The sequence below is a fragment of the Salmo trutta genome, chromosome 35, assembly GCF_901001165.1.
Source record: "Salmo trutta chromosome 35, fSalTru1.1, whole genome shotgun sequence".
NCBI classification, from domain to species: domain Eukaryota; kingdom Metazoa; phylum Chordata; class Actinopteri; order Salmoniformes; family Salmonidae; genus Salmo; species Salmo trutta.
The window spans coordinates 30431210-30451444 of NC_042991.1; the positions used below are offsets into that span (position 1 = coordinate 30431210).

At 43.1% G+C, this 20235-nt stretch overlaps 1 protein-coding gene across 2 annotated transcripts in view; it reads right to left on the bottom strand.

Annotated features, from left to right (window-relative positions):
• The window catches only part of LOC115175055 (beta/gamma crystallin domain-containing protein 1), a 46877-nt gene that overhangs the window by 19269 nt on the left and 7373 nt on the right, over positions 1-20235 (bottom strand). For both annotated transcript variants that reach the window (XM_029734209.1, XM_029734208.1), the window contains 9 exons: positions 16312-20191; positions 15342-15497; positions 14772-14810; positions 13581-13699; positions 8464-8623; positions 5077-5216; positions 1893-2019; positions 778-813; positions 219-370 (listed from right to left, as the gene is read on the bottom strand). In XM_029734209.1, the coding sequence (XP_029590069.1) occupies positions 219-370; positions 778-813; positions 1893-2019; positions 5077-5216; positions 8464-8623; positions 13581-13699; positions 14772-14810; positions 15342-15497; positions 16312-20191 (4809 nt within the window). The remainder of the gene's footprint in view (positions 1-218; positions 371-777; positions 814-1892; positions 2020-5076; positions 5217-8463; positions 8624-13580; positions 13700-14771; positions 14811-15341; positions 15498-16311; positions 20192-20235) is intronic.

The window sequence follows — 20235 nt, forward strand, 5'->3', positions numbered from 1 at the left end:
GATAAGTTGAATCGAGTGTGATGGTTCAAACTAGGGACAATAGTCCACAGTACTGTGGCTCTCCAGGAGCAGGTTTGAGGATCACTGACAGTACCATTTTGTAACACTCTATCACAACACGACACCTTGATTGTGTATTGTGTTTCTTAATAACCAGTAATAAAGTATTCTCTCCCACATAAATACATATGAACGTTTTAAGAGCTATATGAACTTACAGTCCTCTGAGGATCTTCACAGAGCCCACTGACTTCAGTCTGTTTGACTCCAGGTTTGATGCCTCTTCATCTCCTTCATCTCCAAAACCGAACACGTCCCCATCGATCTCCAGACAGGATCCCTCAAAACCAGGCCGCTCATACACCACAGCCTGAGGAGACCAAGGCCAAAGGTCAAAGGTAGGAGGGAGCGGTTCAAAGGGTGTTTGACCCCAAGACCTGATCGTAATGATTTGTGATTGGTTGTTGTTTTTCAATGTGTTTCCATAGTCAGACCAACAATACATTAGCTGACAACATGCTAAAATAGTATGTGAATTTATAAACCAGACAGGTTTAGATAGCATTTGCTTTCTTTTAAATGCTTTAAACATTTGATTGAGCCTGTCTGGGGTGCCAGAAGGGTTTGTCCTTTTGGGACTTTTCTATTGGCTCCATTGTGCCAGGAAAACTCAATCAAGCGAAGCTAAAGTATTTGAAAGAACACAAATACTATTTGAACCCGGGACAACTTGAGGACGACAGTAAAGCAGAATGTAATGGTAAAGTAATGGCGTACCTTGACTTCATTAGGATTCTCCACCTTGAAGGCACCCTGCAACAAACAGAGATAATCAATCACAACAGCACTATAGTCCACTAATTAAAAAAGCACACAACATCGAGGTGGGAGTCAGCAGTATGCAAACTCTGCCATTTACGCACATAGCATAATGAACTGCTACGCTGCTGGAGACAGATGAGAGATTGCACCGCCCAGAGACTGGACAAGCCTCATTCAGATTGAATGAGTGCATTCTGTCTCTGCGTCTGAGTAATTTCAGTAATTTGGTACGACAGTGAACTTAATAACCTTCATGTAGAGTGGTATAGGACATAAAAAGACAAGGCAAAATGTCATTAGAACAATTGACAATTGCTCACTAGTCACTATCCAATTTTGCATGCTTGTGTTGGCCAACAGCTCACTCACTAGTCAGTCATGACTATTTGCACATGAATCTTATCACATGTCCATAAAATACATGGATTAAACTACATGTCCATGAAGATACATGTTCATAAAGATATATACTGTAGCTTTAGACAAATTTCCACAATTCAATAAAAGCAAAAATGTGGCTAAACAAGAAGATTATTCCAAAAATAAAGATAAACATTTATGGTTTAGTTCATCCTTTGCATGTACTGTTCTTCTGCCTTGGAAATGATTTGCTAAACATTGGCACCTGTATTTTCAAAAGGTAATTAAACATTGAAAACAGAGAAAAAGGTAGAACAAAGGTTTGGAGAAAGAATAAAACAAAGATAAATTGTAAATGAACGCAAGCCTTGTTTGTTGTTCATCATCCTTCGTGCTTCCATTGTATTTTATGGACATGTAGTTTAATCCATGTATTTAATGTGCAGTACATGTGTAGGATATTAATTTGAGCCAGTTTGCTACAGCAGGAAATGAATCCTGCAGTAAAAGGATATGTGGATTATAATTCATGGCCATTTTTTGTAGGGGTTGATACCTTTTTCATTAGAGAAAATCAAATTACAAACTTTAGAAGCCTTTTGAAACCTTGAATACACTGCGAGTTTGCATTTCCTCCAGCATTTTCGGCAACAAAAAAGTGATCAAATTAAGATCCTACATCTGTTATTGCGAGATACTGTAGCACCCACCATTTTGAGGGGTCTGAGGGATCCGATGAAGGGTGTGTTGAACCCCCAGGCCTCGGGACAGGGGTACTCCCCTTTCTCCAACACCGCCAGGAGGCCCTGGAACCCTGGGTCACTGAACACCAACCACCTGTGTTGGGGAGGAACAGGAATACCTAAACATTATGTACACACCAATGGGTCAGTCATCTGTTCTTCTAAGCAGGGTACCTCCCATTCCAATTCAGTCAATTCAGCAGCGGGCTAATCCAGACTTGAGATCAGTGTTTACATCAATTAATGATTTACATGAATGTCCAACTTGTCTTAACTTTAAATCGGTCCGCAGGTGAACTGAGATTAGATTCAAATAATGGGCAATTTTGAAATCATGGATTCAATTTCCATTCATCGCCTGAATTGATTAAACTGAAATGTTACGTTATTGATGCCAATCCTGGTTCATATTATGCCTGTGTATCACACATAAAACATCAGTGATAGATTTACAGTCAAACTCTATTCTCCATCCAATGCTGTGCCAGGTTCTTTTACCCCCAGTACTGTACAATGCTAGATTACCTTGAGTGAGAATAAGGAAAGAAAGACTGTACAGTACTCAGACATTCCATGTGTGAGTCAGAAAAAGAACCGCAGGGAGAGTTGCTAAGGAAACACAGGCCAAAGTATTCAGGGAATAACATTGGTGTTGAGTTGATTACTAGCCTGGTTCAACTAGACTGAACGCTGTGCTCACCATTCAGTCTGGTGCCATGATGTACTGTATCATTGGTCTGCTGTAACCAGGCTAGATGATCACTTCTTTGACAGCCACAAGTATTCAACTCTAACTTTAACTGCCTCCAGTAAGAATTTCCGGGATGGTCGGGCACAGAACAGAAATGATTCCTGAATGGGGACTTTTTGATCACACGTGTCTAAGTAAACCGTCTTTAGTAGCAGTTTGGCAATGAAGAGGGAAATGGTCTATTGTGGTGTACTTCAGCTAAGAGCCAGGGCACACAATGTTCTGAAACGTGCCTCTCACGTGGGAAAAATAACCTTTGAAAACTTTGCCAGATTCTTTCTTTCCTTTTTTCTCTCTCTACCTCTGTCTTTCTCTCTCTGCTTTTACCAGTTTCCCCCCCCTCTTTCTCTACCTCTGTATGTCCCCCACCCTTACTAGTCTCCTACCCCACCCCTCTCTCTCCCTCTCTCTCTCTCCCTCCCCACTTTTACCTTTCTCTCCTCTATAACATGCAGGGGCAGGTTGCATATGGGACATTCGGGGGGGGGGGGGGGGGAGTAATCATTATCTGTCAGTGCTCTCTCTCTCCTCAGCCTGCAAATCAATTCCATTAAAACATTATTTATCCCTGAGGGGCAATCACTTTGAGCATGTGAATCTGCAACAACAACACCATGACAGCATACCACTTGCAAGCCATATTAAAACAAACGCCTCATTCAAAAACATCAACATGCCCATCATTATTTAATCCAGTATTTCCCAATCCTGGACCGAAAGGGGTGCACATTTTGATTTTTGCCTAAGCACTAACACACATGATTCAACTAATCAACTTACCATTACGCCTTTGATTAGAATCATGTGTGTTAGTGCTGGGGAAAAACAAAAATGTGTACTCCCTTCGGTCCAGGATTAGAATCATGTGTGTTAGTGCTGGGGCAAAAACAAAAATGTGTACTCCCTTCGGTCCAGGATTAGAATCATGTGTGTTAGTGCTGGGGCAAAAATAAAAATGTGTACTCCCTTCGGTCCAGGATTAGAATCATGTGTGTTAGTGCTGGGGCAAAAATAAAAATGTGTACTCCCTTGGGTTCCCAGGACCAGGTTTGGGAAACACAGATGTAATAATTTCCTGACTCTTCTTCAATCCAAATTCTTTGAAATACTTTTCAAAAAAAAAGCTTATCTGATCTGGCACTCTGAGCAGGCTTAGTTTTAAAAGTAAACAAATTATATTTGAAGTCAGTGTCGGGTTCGTTAGGGCACACCCCAGAAAGGAAAACAAAAATCAGCATTTATTATTGTCCCTCCCTGGTTCAATCAGTTTTATTCCCATTGGAACCCAATGAACATGACCCAGGTTTGGTTCAGTAGCAGCCAGAAGCCATGAAATAATCAACGTAGAGAATTAGGATTGCCTGGTCGCTCAAGGCTCCGAAATGTCATTATCTCCAACTGAAACAGTAATTGAATTCTCTACAATAACAAGAGTTGTATTGCACTGCAGTATGTAATGCTGATCTCCCGCTGCCTACCCAGATAGCAATCTCATTAGAAGTACCATGAGGAGAATGCCTTGTTGCTGAGGAGGTTTACAACAAGAGCCAAGCAGCATACTAAACAAACTAAAGAGGTACCATAGACATCTAGAGGTACCGTTCAGGAGGACTACACACACTGACAACCCACAGTGGATCAAAAAGGTACCATAGACATTTAGGACAGGGGAGGGCTAACTGTTTGTCTTGAGAGCCACATCAGGATTTCGAAAATCAACAGAGCCGTAGATTTATTTTTACCAATTTGTTCGTCAAAATCAATTTGGGGGCCGGGAAAAGGGCAGTTGTTTGAAAATATAAAAGGTCCATTATAATTTCTACTTAGTTTTTAATCTAGTTTCAGACGTTCAAGCGTGTCCTGGATTTTTTTTTTCTTCTTCAAATAATAAATAGAAAAAAAATAATAATAATGTATGCCGGATGTTTCAGTAACTACATATCTGCATGCTAGAGTAATAAGGCAGCATACCAAATGACACACTATTCCCTATTAAGTGCACTGCTTTAGACCAAAAACTGTCCGGCCCGTGGGCCGTAGTTTGACCACCCCTGATTTATGAGGAGCAAAGATGTACTTACACAGAGTGGACTGATCCACTGAACCACTACACCATAGACATTTAGATGTAGCATTTTAGGAAGAGCATAGATGCACCTACACCCAAGAGCAGGGTTTCCAAAACTCGGTCCTGAGGCCCCCACGTTTTGGTTTTTGCCCTAGCAATACACAGTCCATTCAAATAATCAAAGCTTGATGATGATTTGGTTATTTGTGTAGTGCTAGGGAAAAAACAAAACAGGCACCCAGGACGGGCCACAGGAACGAGTTTGGAATACCCTGCCCTAGAGTGGACTGAAGAGGTACCATGTAAATACAACAACCATTAGATATACTTACACTCCAGAGTTGACTTTGATGGAAGCTGTGTTCTGTGGGATACCGAAGGAGCTGATCTCTACAGTGTCGTCATGGTACGGTGCTAGCCTGCCGTGGCCCTCTGGCTCAGTGAACAAGTCAATATGGGGAATGCTGTAGTCCTACAGAGGGGAACACAAGCCCAGGAACAGTCACCATACTGTGGAGGGAGAATTGTGATTGATTGCATTGTGTTAACACTTTATTTAAAAATGACAGATATAATGCTTTATATAAGCATTTATACCACAGCATTGTTGAATACTCGTTTCTGATGACCTTTAAAGGGCATTCTAGAGTGTGCATTATGTTTCTCTTTATACCATGGGTGGGTCTAATCCTGGATACTGATTGGTTTAAAACCACATTCCAGAAGGTGTCTATTCCCCAAATTACCACCAGCAAAAGCTAAGACTCAGCCCAGTCAGGCAATTTATAAACTTGATCTCCACTATAAAAAGCATCTAGACATTATCTCCCATTTCTTTTAGACTAACATTTGATTTTCAACAGCGGAGATTTGTATAAACCTTGCTGCTTGTCTCTTTGACATTTGCAACATTGTTTCAATATTGAAATTTGGTCTCCAGCTGTCCCATAGTAATGAACGTGTTGGGAGTCGGGATGAGACAGACAGGCAGGCAGCTTTTCTCAGCCAGTCAAAATCATGAATCAACTGGCATCATTTTTATGGATATATACAAAGTAATGTCAATAGAAAACAGGTCAAATTAAACACAGCTAAGCTAGTTTGCTGTCTTTCAGCTGCAGTTTGAAGTGATTGTGTTAGCATTTCAGCAGACGCGATTATCGCAACTTACAGTAGTGAGTGCATACATTTTTATTTCTACTGTTCCCCCTTTGGACTCGAACCCACACCGCTGGCGTTGCAAGTGCCATGCTCTACCAACTGAGCCACACGGCTAGCTCCCTTGAACAGCAGTGTCCTGACAAGAGACCAGATTTTCTATGCCAGGCAAAATTGCGCATCATTATCTCATTGTTATGGATGTATCCAAATAAATGTCACTAGAAAACAGCTTAAACAAATGCAAATGCAGCTATTTTTCTGTTATTCTGGCTGCACTGTTTGACGTGACAGTAAGTCAGCCGTAGTTGGCTAGCTTGCAAGCAAGGGATAAGAAAATGGCAAGACTTAACGACTGGGTCAAGTCTCTGATCAGCCGATTTTGGTAGCAACCTTAGATTTGTGTCGGCACTATATCTCTTGGAAGAATGAAATAGTATGAATAAATGAATCAATCATTATTTGAATATGTTGGTAACCCGTTGTATAAAAGTGATAATGCCCTCTAAGCCGGTGTTTGGAGGACATATTGGCACGGTTTGCCGGCCGTCGACTTAATAACACCGGTGTGCCAATATATCCTCCAAACACCGGCTTTTCCAGCATTATCACTTAAGTAATGTACGGCAATAACCAACAGCTATGAGGTTCATTCTAACATGTTCTATGTTTGAGTTGCTTTTGAAATAAAATTTTGAATTAAACATTATTGGGATTGTTGAATTCGATTTTCATAATAGCAAGCTAGGAGGACTAACGTTTTGGTTAGCTAAGCTAAGTCTATTTGTTTGGTTACCAAAGCAACTAATGTAGCTATCTAGCAAAGATAAACTTGCTAGCTACTTCAATGGATGTTTAACACATTTCTATAAGCAAATGAACACATTTCTATAAGCAACTGAACACATTTCTAGCAGCAAATGGGTTATATTATAACCGTGGGATAAGCCGGATAATCAACTCAGGCCTTTATGCGTTCTATGGAAAATAATGCAGGTCAGTGGCAGTCTGCTATGCGTTGTGGCACACCTTTCATACCGTGCATTATTTTCAACAGAACTCATAGTCCCTCGTCAGGGTTGCCAAGTTTAGCTACATTTCTAACCAATGACCTCAGAAAACCCGTCCACATGCCTGAAAACTAGCCCAAAATAGTTTTTTTTGTGCAGCAAGAGAGGAGTTGCCACATTTATCCAATAAACCTTTTACCCATAACGTTATCAAGTGAATTAAGAAGGAATATAGAAGTCATTTTTAACGATGTAGCCTACGAAGCAAAATTCGGTTTCCATCAAAATATTACTTATTGCCAGTTTAAGAATATGTCGCAAGAGAAAATATAAATGGCCCGTATCAAACTATCCCGATCATTTTCCATCAATGGATGTCGATTTAACTTGTTCTGACTGCTATGTGTTTATAATTAAATATCAACATTACCATGGTTTGCTGAGCTAGATGTAGGTAGCCTATATATTGTCCCTGATAGGCCAACATCTAATTTCAGGGAAAAGTCCACAATGAAGCTGACATTAAATGTGGAGAATGATACATTTGTTATAGAGCTGTGACCATGATCACAATTGATGACTTCAAATGTAATTAACTGACATTGCCATTAATAATTTCATAATAACACAAGGCTACAACAACAGAGTTATAGGCTATTTATTAAATCTATTTGCCAGCTCCAGGTAGGCTGCACAAGTGGCACAAATTGATTTGCAACGACTCCAGCGATATCGTAAGTTCAACATATTTATTGTATCAAATGGTAGGCTACAGTAGCCTAGAATGGCATAGAAATGAATAGCCTACTTCATGGCCAACAGATGCAGATGTACCCTATCATTCTCCACACGTTTTCCCATAACAGAAGCACACCAGGGAGTTCCATAACTTCCATTTCAAAATTACACTCACGCTGTGCTCCAGACCCTAGAACTGAGCATGAGTAAAACCCTTTGCTTATCCATAAGAAAAGTCGACATTAGAATGCAGTTTACTTTAAACCATCTCTGAGCGAATTTATCTAAAGAGTTGTAGTGTGCGCCTAAAGTCGCTTGACAATGCTTGGTCGCCGTTCTGTTAGTTCTAGCACGTTGATATGTGTTATGGAAAGAGGGTGTCTCCATAATGACCAATCTAAATAGCCTACCTACAACTGGTAAAAAGTAGTCATGACGTGCGTGCTGATCTGTCTCCGTGGCCCAGCTGCAGCACTCTCTCAACCAGTGCTCTCAACACACACATCCCTCCAGCCTTCAGTAACAGCTCACTGCAGTGAAATATACTGTACATTTTTTGAGAGAAATGCCATGGCGGCCACAGTGCAATTAGAAGTAGCCCAAAAACCTGCCACCCGCGACCAATACATTTTCACCAGCGACAACGTTTTCAAAGTAACCCAACTTGTTGGAAATCAGCAAACATGGCAACCCTGCCCCTGGTTGATTATCCCTTATGTATTATTAGCCTTTATTATGTCTTATTATAAGGCTCATGATATGTTACGGTGTGTCTCTCTATGTAGCAACATTTATAGTAGAGGGGACACTCACCCATACAGCCAGTCGGATGGAGCCGATGACCATTGGTATGTCGACATGGGGGTGTGAACCTGGTGGCCCTGCATCTGCCCAGACATTGGTCAGCTCAATAGGCCCCTCCTCTAGGGCAATGGAACGCCCCACGAACCCAGGCCTCTCGTAAAGCACCCAGCTGCAAAGACAGATAGAAGCAGGTAAACAACCACATAAAATATGAATAATAGAAATAGACTAATTGGAACAATATGATTATCTCTTTCTCTTAATTGATGTATTATTTGACATGTATTTGATTACTGTTGTATTGATAATGGATTTGTATGAAACATATTCGTGTGAGTGGGAGACGCTGACAGAGGGATTCCCCTGGAGAGGGGAAACCGGAGCTTAACAGGTATTCCATGTCTAAAATCCATTCTGGTTATCAAGTCTGTAATTGCATCTGAAATTAAATGTAATTGCTGATGATGTTTGTACCTCTGAAGCAGACCTTTGACCTGTTTAAGTGCTGATGTGATACTTACTTGTAATCTGTACGGCTAGTTGCCAAGACCACTGTGCCTTATTTGGAGGTTCCTACAAGATTTAGTGACATTGTCGACAGAACAGTTGTTCCTGATAGTGGCTATGTAGACCTTCTTTATTCTAACTGCAGAAATGCATACAAGGCACTCCCTCGTCCTCCCTTTGGCAAATCTGGCCATGACTCAATTCTCCAGCTTCCTGTTTACAAACGAAAGCTCAAATGGGAAGTACCAGTGATATGCTCATTACGAAAGTGGTCGGACGAAGCAGACGCGAGGCTACAAGACTGTTTTACTAGTACAGACTGGGATATGATCCAGGATTCATCCGATAACATTGAGGATACCACAACAGTCACGGGCTTCATCAATAAGTACATAGACAATGTCGTCCCCACAGTGACTATAAGAATTAATCCTAACCAGTGCTTAATTTGTACATTTGGAGGTGCCGGAACAAAAAGTGAGCCCGAGAGGGGGGTGACCCGGGGTAATCTGAGGTACCAGAAAGCATGAAAAAAAAACTCCTTTGTTATAAAGGAGTTTTTTTTCATATAAAGGAGGGTTTTTTTCATATAAAGGAGGGTTTTTTCATATAAAGGAAGGTTTTTTTCATGCATTGCATTGCATGCATTATCTTGCTTTTGTGTACTGGCATAGATCAGTAGAGCCGCTTGCAGAAGTTGCACACAATGGGGAAAATATTTTGTAGCCTAAGTCTCAGAAAAAAATGTGGCCCTTATAAACGCATTTCATGCAATTCTATTTCATTTTAGAATACCTCACAAATGATCGAAATGACAGGCTACTTTGACACTGACAAACTGAGAAACTGAGATGAATAAAAACGACCTTAACTTCAATCCATCATTGGCCTAGGGCCGGCCTAGGTGTGTGTAAATGGATGGAGGAAAGGGGGAAGGAGGAAATTCTAGTTCTAAAAAAGCTTTCTAGTTTCAATGACTCACCCAATGATGCTCAGCTCACTCACTGGCGACGGCCGATACGCTCGTGCCAAAAGCTTATCTCTCTCTTATTTTACTTGGTAAAACAATGCTGTTCGCTCAATAGGCCTATTTGGAAGCTGACAACTTGGTAGCCTACAGACAGATTAGTCTTCTTTTCAGCGAGATCCCTTTGCTTTCCAAGCTGTATTTTCCAGCGATTGTATTTGAAATATTGTGAAAGGCCTGTTTTGGCTTCATGCTGTTCACTGTCAGATTTGCAACGTGTTCCTGACTGTAGGCATGCCTCGTGATTGGGCTACACACAATTCACAGCTAGGCAATTTTGCTTTTTGATAGGCAGTCATTGTAAATAAGAATGTGTTCTTAACTGACTTGCCTAGTTAAATAAAGGTTAAAGAAATGTATTTTTTTTTTTTACATGAAGGCAGGGTAAAGTGACCTAGATATCTTTTCAGCCTCCTGAGGGGGAAGAGGCGCTGCCGTGTGTGTGGACCATGTTAAGTCCTTAGTGATGTGGATGCCAAGGAACTTAAAGCTCTCAACCTGCCCCACAACAGCCCTGTTTAGTTTTTTTTGTTTTTTTTAACCTTTATTTAACTAGGCAAGTCAGTTAAGAACAAATTGTTATTTACAAAGATGGCCTACCCCGGATGACGCTGGGCCAATTGAGCACCACCCTACGGGACTCCCAATCACAGCCGGATTTGATGCAGCCTGGATTCAAACCAGGTACTGCAGTGACTCTCTTGCACTGAGATGCAGTGTCTTAGATCACTGCGCCACTCTGGAGCCCACATACAGTGCCTTCGGAAAGTATTCAGACCCATTTACTTTTTCCACATTTTGTTACATTACAGCCTTATTCTAAAATAGATTAAATAAATAAATCCTCAGCAATCTACACACAATACCGCATAATGACAAAGCGGAAACAGGTTTTCAGAAATGTTTGCAAATTTAGTCAAACTAAAAACCAGAAATACCTTATTTACATGTGTTTTTAGACCCTTTGTGATGAGACTCGAAATTGAGCTCAGGTACATCCTGTTTCCATTGATCATCCTTAATTTTTTTCTACAACTTGATTGGAGTCCACCTGTGGTAAATTAATTTGATTTGACATGATTTGCAAAGGCACACACCTGTCTATATAAGGTCCCACATTTGACAGTGCATGTCAGAGCAAAAACCAAGCCATGAGATCAAAGGAATTGTCCGTAGAGCTCAGAGACACGATTGTGTCGAGGCACAGATCTGGGGAAGGGTACCAAAACAGTTCTGCAGCATTGAAGGTCCCCAAGAACACAATGGCCTCCATCATTTTAATGGAAGAAGTTTGGAACCACAAAGAGTCTTCCTAGAGCTGGCCACCTGGCCAAACTGAGCAATCGGGGGAGAAGGGCCTTGGTCAGGGAGGTGACCAAGAACAGACGGCCACTCTGACAGAGCTCTAGCGTTCCTCTGTGGAGATGGGAGAATCTTCCAGAAGGACAACCATTTCTGCAGCACTCCACCAGTCAGACCTTTATGGTAGAGTGGCCAGACGGAAGCCACTCCTCAGTAAAAGGCACATGACAGCACCCTTGGAGTTTGCCAAAAGGTTCTCTGGTCTGATAAAACCAAGATTGAACTCTTTGGCCTGCATGCCAAGCGTCACGTTTGGAGGAAACCTGACACCATCCCTACGGTGAATCATGGTGGTGGCAGCATCATGCTGTGAGGATTTTTTTCAGCGGCAGGGACTGTAAGACTAGTCAAGACTGAGGCAAAGGTGAACGGCGTAAAGTACAGAGAGATCCTTGATGAAAACCTGCTCCAGAGCACTCAGGACCTCAGACTGGGGTGAAGGTTGACCTTCCAACAGGACAACGACCCTAAGCACACAGCCAAGATAACGCAGGAGTGGCTTCGGGACAAGTCTCTGAATGTCCTTGAGTGGCCCAACCAGAGCCCAGACTTGAACGCGATCGAACATGTCTGGCGAGACCTGAAAATAGCTGTGCAGCGACGCTCCCCATCCAACCTGACAGAGCTTGAGAGGATCTGCAGAGAATAATGGGTGAAACTCCCCAAATACAGGTGTGCCAAGCTTGTAGCGTCATACCCAAGAAGACACGAGGCTGTAATCGCTGTCAAAGGTGCTTCAACAAAGTACTGGGTAAAGTGTCTGAATACTTATGTAAATGTGATATTTCAGTTCTTTATTTTAAATAAATGAGCAAATATATATAAAAAATCAGTTTTTGCTTTGTCATTATGGGGAAGTAGATAGATGAGAAAAACAACAACAATTTAATACATTTTAGAATAAGGCTGTAACCTTACAAAATGTGGAAAAAATCATGGGGTCTGAATACATTCCGAAGGCACTGTACCTCGTACCTCTACACATTGATCTGGTACTGGTACTCCCTGTATATAACTCCACATTGATCTGGTACTGTTACTCCCTGTATATAACTCCACATTGATCTGGTACTGGTACTCCCTGTATATAACTACACATTGATCTGGTACTGGTACTCCCTGTATATAACTACACATTGATCTGGTACTGTTACTCCCTGTATATAACTCCACATTGATCTGGTACTGGTACTCCCTGTATATAACTACACATTGATCTGGTACTGGTACTCCCTGTATGTAACTCCACATTGATCTGGTACTCCCTGTATATAACTACACATTGATCTGGTACTGGTACTCCCTGTATATAACTCCACATTGATCTGGTACTCCCTGTATATAACTACACATTGATCTGGTACTGGTACTCCCTGTATATAACTACACATTGATCTGGTACTGGTACTCCCTGTATATAACTCCATTCTCGTCAATTTTATTTTATTCCTCGTGTTAGTAAATATTTTATTTTGTATAATTTTTTTAAAAACTCTGCATTGTTGGTAATGGTTCGTAAGCAAGCATTTCACTGTAAAGTCTACACCAGTTGTATTTGGAGCATGTAATAAATACAATTTATTTGATTTAGGCCATTAGACTTTTTCTGTGCTCTTGCTGGATGTCTTTCTGTTGCAACTTGAATTAATCCAGATGCATTTTTTTATTGACTATCAGAGACCGCTCGTCTTTATTTCACCTGGAAATTCAGTTTTACGCTTCACGTTTAACTCTTTCTGTAGCCTGAAATCCTGAACCTGCTTGGCTAACATTCCACTCCTTGTACTCCATGTTTCGCATGACAAGGAGTGGAAAGGAGTGGACAGACTGGTCCGCAGGTTACTTGACTTTGGACTAGTTTATTGTTTGTGCACGTCCCACTATCATGTAGGACAATAACTTTGGGTGGTTGATTCATAAAAATGAAGTAATATGAATGATAAACAGCCAATATAATGTATCACGCATTGGTATTTCCTGACATGAGTCATAGGATGGGATGGTATTTGAAACCATCGAATTACTCAGCTTGGCATTCCAGATATTCTCTGCCAAGAAAGTACTACGCTACATGTTATGTAAATATGCTTTCTACAGACGCCAGACAGACCACACAAAGCTGTGTGTTGTTTCTGTTAACTGGATATTCCTATACCAGACCTTGCTCGAACTTTGAAAACAGAACATTTACTCTGTAGGAAATAAGAGCAAGTTTGGCTGTGTGACTCACCATCCTCTCACCACCTTCACAGAAATCCTAGGAGACAGTTGGAGCTGGGTGGCATCCACCACGTCTCTGAAGACTTCATAAGCCTGGCCGCTAAACTGGTCATGCTCAAACAACACCATCTAAATCATAGGAACAGGGAAGCCATTGTCATTTCAAAACATCAAGAGAAAAATATGTCATGAGCAGCTCTGACGAAGGTAAGCTTAATAAACTAAAGTGATACTGGCAAGGTGCACTGTGAGTTTTATTTTCTTGAAGAAAGCATAAAGAGAGAAGGAAATGCTCAAACATCACCATGGAAACACCATGTGTCATTTCAAAATACCAACAGAAAAATAAATGCTGTCATGTGTTGAAACGTGTTGGTTTAAAAAAATTATGAATATGTTTTTGAAGAAGCAAACTTCCATTAATCCGACTACCAAAACTAACTGTCTTTTAATCAAGACATCAAGAAAAGGAAGTACATTATCTCTCCCTTTCTGAATCTGATGTTGATATTCCATCACATTGTATGACTCATCGGGTGACTCATCATATGACTAAGTTGGTAGAGCTACCATGAGAGTTTGTTAGGATGTTTCATTCCATTCACTTCTAATTCTCATCTTCGAGTATTATATAACCTCACGATATAACATCCCAAAAGGCAGCCTATTCCCTTTATAGTGACTACTTTTGACCATAGAGCTCTTGTCAAAAGCAGTGCACTGTATATGGAACAAAGTGTCATTTGGGATGCCACCTTATTTCTCTTGCATGCAAACCTACAGTTACTGAAACAGCATAAAGAAAATAAAGTACATGTTTAACTGCCTGCCTTCCATCCCCACCCCGAGATTCCACAATGCAATGCTTTACCACAGAGTTGAAATGGCTCTTGGCAGTACAGAATAGCTTGTTCTTAAACATATCCAGCTGTAGATCTGTATAGCTCCTTTCTCAAACAACCCCATTTTCCCTTGATGCGAAACCATATGAAACAGATGTCTTCAATAACACAATGGTAGAGTCCCAAATGGCACCCTATTCTGTATAGTCCTATGGGTCCTGGTCAAAGTAGTGCACTACATAGGGAATAGGGTGCCATTTGGGACACAGATTATAGCTTGTCCTTCCATCCAGTTTCAATGCTAATTCTTTCAATTCTACCCTTGTTCTTTGGAAATATCTGTTTGAAGCTGTGCCTACCTTTCCTGGTCGCCTATGGAATCCATTCACAGCCTCTCTCTGTAACACCAAAATCACATGAATACTGCAATTATCATGACATTCTAGATGGTTATCTTCAATGTCATAAAATCCAGGTTCCAGAGCTGCTTATCAGTGTTTAAGTTAATGCTGTGTACTGTGTACTGTCCACTCTTAGAAAAAAGGGTTCCAAAAGGGTTCTTCAGCTGTCCCCATAGTAGAACCGTTTTTGCTTCCAGGTAGAACTATTTTTGCTTCCAGTACAAAGGGTTCTACATGGAACCCAAAAGTATTCTTTAAAGGGTTCTCCTATGGGGACAGCCAAAGAACCCTTTAAGGTTCTAGATAGCTTTCTTTTCTAAGACTGCGTACTGTGTACTTGTTTGTGGGTCAGGCCTTTCTGACTCATGGTTTGACTTTGGTTTGTTTTATTGACTATTATGAGACATGTTTAAGTCAATTAATATAACTGTTTTATACATATAACTTAATGTATATTACACATGTGTAACCCCCCACCCACCCACCCATCCATCCATCCATCCATCCCCTTCTCCCACACACACTTACATGGTCAGTACGAGTCCCTAGTGGGCCAGCCAGAGGGGCCATGGCCTCGAATAGGGAGGATGGAGGAACCAGAGGAAGACTCGGAGGTCTTCCATCCAGCATTAGGAGTCCAGGCCTGACATTCAAGTCTCCTCTACCACCTCCCCCTCCAATAACCTGTTATAACCAAACAATAACCATTAAATACCCATCACATAAGGATCAGTGTGTGAGGCAGTTAGACATGCTTCCCTCCCCGTAAAAACCTACGGAAATACTAAAACAATTACTGAAATAGGATAACATGTTTAAACACGGAACAGAGCGTCTGCGTTCTATGATAATGTTCTTCTCATCAACAGGAAATACATACATTAGCAATATTTTGTCCAATAACTTTGCTGATTGTTAGTGCTTGTCAGATTAACTTGTACATCAACTACAGTATTTATTTGCCTAGTTAACCTTTATTTAACAAGGTAAGTCAGTTAAGAACAAATTCTTATTTACAATGACGGCCTACCCCAGCCAAACCCGGATGACACTGGGACAATTGTGCGGCGCCCTATGGGACTCCCAAGCACAGCCGGATGTGATGCAGCCTGGATTCGAACCAGAGACTGCAGTGACGCCTCTTGCACAGAGATGCAGAGCCTTAGACTGCTGCGCCACTCGGGAGTACACTGCTTGCATTTCACACCATTCAATCAAGATTGATCACACACTCTATAGCTTTCAAACATCTCAACGGCAGTGTTCCCCAAAACACCTGCCAGTACCCGCACATCTGAATGGTCAACTAATCGTTAAGCATTGGATTAGAGTATCAGGTGTGTTGGTACTGGAATAGAAAAAATACGTAACATGGCTTGGGATTCTCAAAGAGAGGTTTGAGAAACACTGCCATTGAGATGTTCAAAAGTGCTAGATTCAACATACGGTGTGGGATGCAAGCGCTACTCAATAGAATTGAGAGTTGTCGAAAACCTACCTCTGAGTTGAGCGGTTCCTGCCCTGTGCTCAGCTCTAGTTTCCCAGCAGGCTCTCGGAGAGGAAGGTACTTCTCTAAATACTCCGGCAGCTTGATGTCGTTAAAGGACGGGAACGGAGAAGCTGAGTCACTGACCACAGCAGTCTGGGCAGTGGGCCTGTTCCCCAGGTTACGACTTTGGATGGTAGCCTCCCCAGAGGAAGTTGGGGAAGTCTGGGGGTCTGGTGGTGGAGGGCTGGGCTGTTTGGCCAATGCCTGTCTGAGCTCCCCAGAGAAAGTGGAGGTAGTCTGGGATGGCTTAGTGACTGGTGAAGGGCTGGGCTGGAAGTGAGGAGCCTCGGTGGGAGACACCTCCCCACCCGGAGTGGTGTCCATCTGGGGTTGAACTCCGGGCCTCTTGCCCCGGGTGGAGGAGCTGTTCAGGCTACTAAGGATACAGCTCCTCTCCAAGCGTGAGATACGAGGTTTCACCACCTTCGCCTCCTCCTCTTTCTTCTCCTCCCCCTCGCCCTCTTCCTTCCTCTTCTCCTCACCCTCCTCTATGGTGGTCTTCTCCCTCTCCAAGAGGAGCCTGGAATGGGTGTCGAGGCTCTTGAGTAGGATGCTGCCCCTGTCCCGGTCTGTGATGCTGGCCCTGGCCGGCTTCAGCTCCCCTTTGACCTGGTTCCTCTGGAGCTTAGGCAGAAGACTCTGGGTTGTCTCCCCAGAAAACTCCCTCTTCTTCCTCAGGCCGAACTGGAACTCCTCTGGGTCAAAGGTCTTCTCGAAGCGGTCCTCCCGGATGGCGGGCATTGCGAACGGTGGCTTGGGAGGATGGTGGTGGTGGTTCTGCCGCGGTGGCAACGAGAAAGGCACGCCAAGGCGTTTTATGTTCTCGATGAAGTCATCGTCGTCCAGTTCTCCGGACGTGTCCAAGAGGTTGCTCTCGCTGACCGATGAGCTGAGCTTGGGTTCAGCGGGGCGGAGGAGCTTCGGCTTGGGGAAGTGATGGTCCACATCTAGCCAGCTGGAGGGGGTGTCTCGTTGGAGGGGCAAGCCACTGCCACCGCCCCCCAATAAGGGGAGCTTATTCAGGGATGGATGTTGGGGAGAGACTGGGCTCTGTTTTTTGGTGGTTTCAGTAGAAGAGGGTATCTTCGGAGCTTTGCCTGGACTGGGGAAAAAGGTTGATTTCTCATTGGTTGTCTCGGGTTGTGTTACCGGGCGGATCTCGACATTCACAACCGGTGTAGGATTTGTTACCACAATTCCTTGCTTGTCATCAGCTGTCCTTTCTTGCACAGTAGTAGTACAACTACTAGTAGATGACTTTTGTTCAAGTGCATCCCATTTTCCCTCTGCTAGCTTTCCATTGGGCAACATCACTGTCTTTTCTCTGTCCTCACTCTGTGATTGGCTTGATAGAGTGTTCCCCTCCTTCACATCCTCTGACTTTTTTACCTCTGGGGCTATAGTCTTTACAGTGGAGTTCTCCTTCCCAACATCCAGCCTTGACCCCTCACATCTCTTCGGCTTTAACCCAGGTAGTTCTTTTTCCCCCTGACCCTTTGTCTTTTCCAGGGCTTTGGTCTCCAACGGATTCTGAGTAGAATCTACCGCTGTAGGTTTTGAGGCCTTGCTTTCTGTTTTTACAGCAGGGGAGTTCTCCTTCCCAACATCCAGCCTTGACCCCTCACTGCTCTTCGGCTTTAACCCAGGTAGTTCTTTCTCCCCCTGACCCTTTGTCTTTTCCAGGGCTTTGGTCTCCGAAGGATTCTGAGTAGAATCTACCGCTGTAGGTTTTGAGGCCTTGCTTTCTGTTTTTACAGCAGTGGAGTTCTCCTTCCCAACATACAGCCCTGGCCCCTCACTGCTCTTCGGCTTTAACCCAGGTAGTTCTTTCTCCCCCTGACCCATTGTCTTTTCTGGGGCTTTGGTCTCCGAAGGATTCTGAGTAGAATCTACCGCTGTAGGTTTTGAGGCCTTGCTTTCCGTTTTTACAGAGGTGTCCTTCTCTACTGCTGGCACTGTAGTGCTAGGCATTGAGGGGGTGGGTTCTGGGGTAGGCCTCACTCTGTGTGTCGGTGTGTCGTGGCTAGGTTTATCTGTCTTCGCCTCAGATGACATTACAGACTGGGTCTGCTTTGAGGCCTTGGTTTGCTGCTTTTCTAATACAGGGTCCTGACGATAAGATTTTGTTTTCTGCTCAGGCACACGTGTAGACGACCTTTCCTTAGAAGGCTCGATTGCACATTTATCACTGTCTTTTCCCATCGCTGTCTCATCAATCTGAGTGACAACACTGGCAGTTGTATCTGACTGAGAAGGCTCTGTAGGAGTCAGTGAGGCTGGAGGTTTAATAGGAGCTACAGAGGGTGGGACAGCTTTAGTAGCAGCTGTCTCAGCGGTGTCTTGTCTACTGCCTGAAGGCAAATCCTTCTCTGACTTTGTATCTGTATTTTTATCAGGCTGTTTTACCATTTCCACCACTTTCTTTTCAGGCTGCATTGGTCTGTTGTCGACTTTAGCGTGTGGGACAGGTGAGCCTTGCTCCACACGAGAGGGGTCTTGAACAAGAGTCTGTTTTTTCTTAGGCAAATGTGAAGGCAGGGATGTTTCGCTGTTGTCCTTGGAAACATTTTGATTTGTCTTAATGGTAGAGGTCGTCTCAGAGCTTCCCCCCTCTGCCTTCTCTCCCTTGTAACTCTGTGAGTGTAGAATGTCTACAGTTTTATCATTGGGCCCCTTTCTTACACTGATAGGATCAGAGGTAGCCATTTTATTGTCTTTGTTGACGTTTGGAGGTGTGGGTGATTGCGTCATTTCCTTTAACGGTTTGTTAGAATTTTGTTTTTCGTCTGACAATGACTCGTTCTGCTTGTCTGAGGGTGCTGGCTTTTTAATGACTACTTGCTGGCTGTTTTCTCTAACAGACTCTTTTTTAACATCTGATTTTACGTCTACAGATTGACTATATTGTGGCGATGTAACTGTATTAACGTCCTGCTCAAACGCAGTGGCCATTTTCTTTGTGGTGCCTGCCTCTTCCTGTTTGCTGTTGACCACTTCCTGCTCAGTGTTTGTCACTTCCTGTTTCATGTCACAGCTCGGGTTCAGGCGATTGGCTGACTCCCCTCCTTTGCTTTTCCGTTTCTTTGACCTGGAGTTTTGTCTGCTGTTGGCTTTGGATTGTGGGCTGACCACATTGGTTGAGTCCACCTGAGGTGTCAGCTGGCTTGAGTCTGAGCTACTCCCCCCTTTAACTGAAGTATTTAGGTCAATATTGGTAGGTCTCTTTGGTAGCTCCACTGTTTCAGTAGCCTCTTTGTCCTTTGTTTTGGAGTCTGTCTGATCTGCTTTAGGAACTGGCATAACCGCTACTGGGGTGGTATCTGGCTCCGCTGGTTTCAATGTTATCTCTGCCTTCGGGGTGCTCCGAGTAGGAGTCTTTTCCCCGCTGGCCAGTTTTCCCTGAATGTCCTGTTTTGTTGTCTTTGACACAGCAGGGAAATCTGTAGAATTTTCAGGTATTCCTGCAATACTAGAGGACTTTTGGGGTACCATTGTTTTATCATCCATCTTCTGAGCCTCTGCAAAGTTCCTCACCCGCTCCCGTATCGTTTTTAATTTCTCCCGAACAGGGGGGGCCGAGCTGGACCTGGCATCGCCACGTTCCACCGATTTCTCCCGCTGATCTGGCAACCCGAGCTCTCTGTGTACATTTGTTATTAGCTGCTCTGTGACTTTCCTGGTGGGAGAAACATCTGCACTCCTGGGGTAAGTCTTACTGGGACTGGCAACCCCCATCGCTCTCCCCTCGAAAAGGCTGATCCTATCTGCGATTCGCCCAATAGGCTGAGGAGTCTTGAATTCATCGTCCACTTTCTTTAGATCAGGTGGTCTGTGACCAATGAAAACAAAGAAGCATGTGTTCTGTCTCAATTT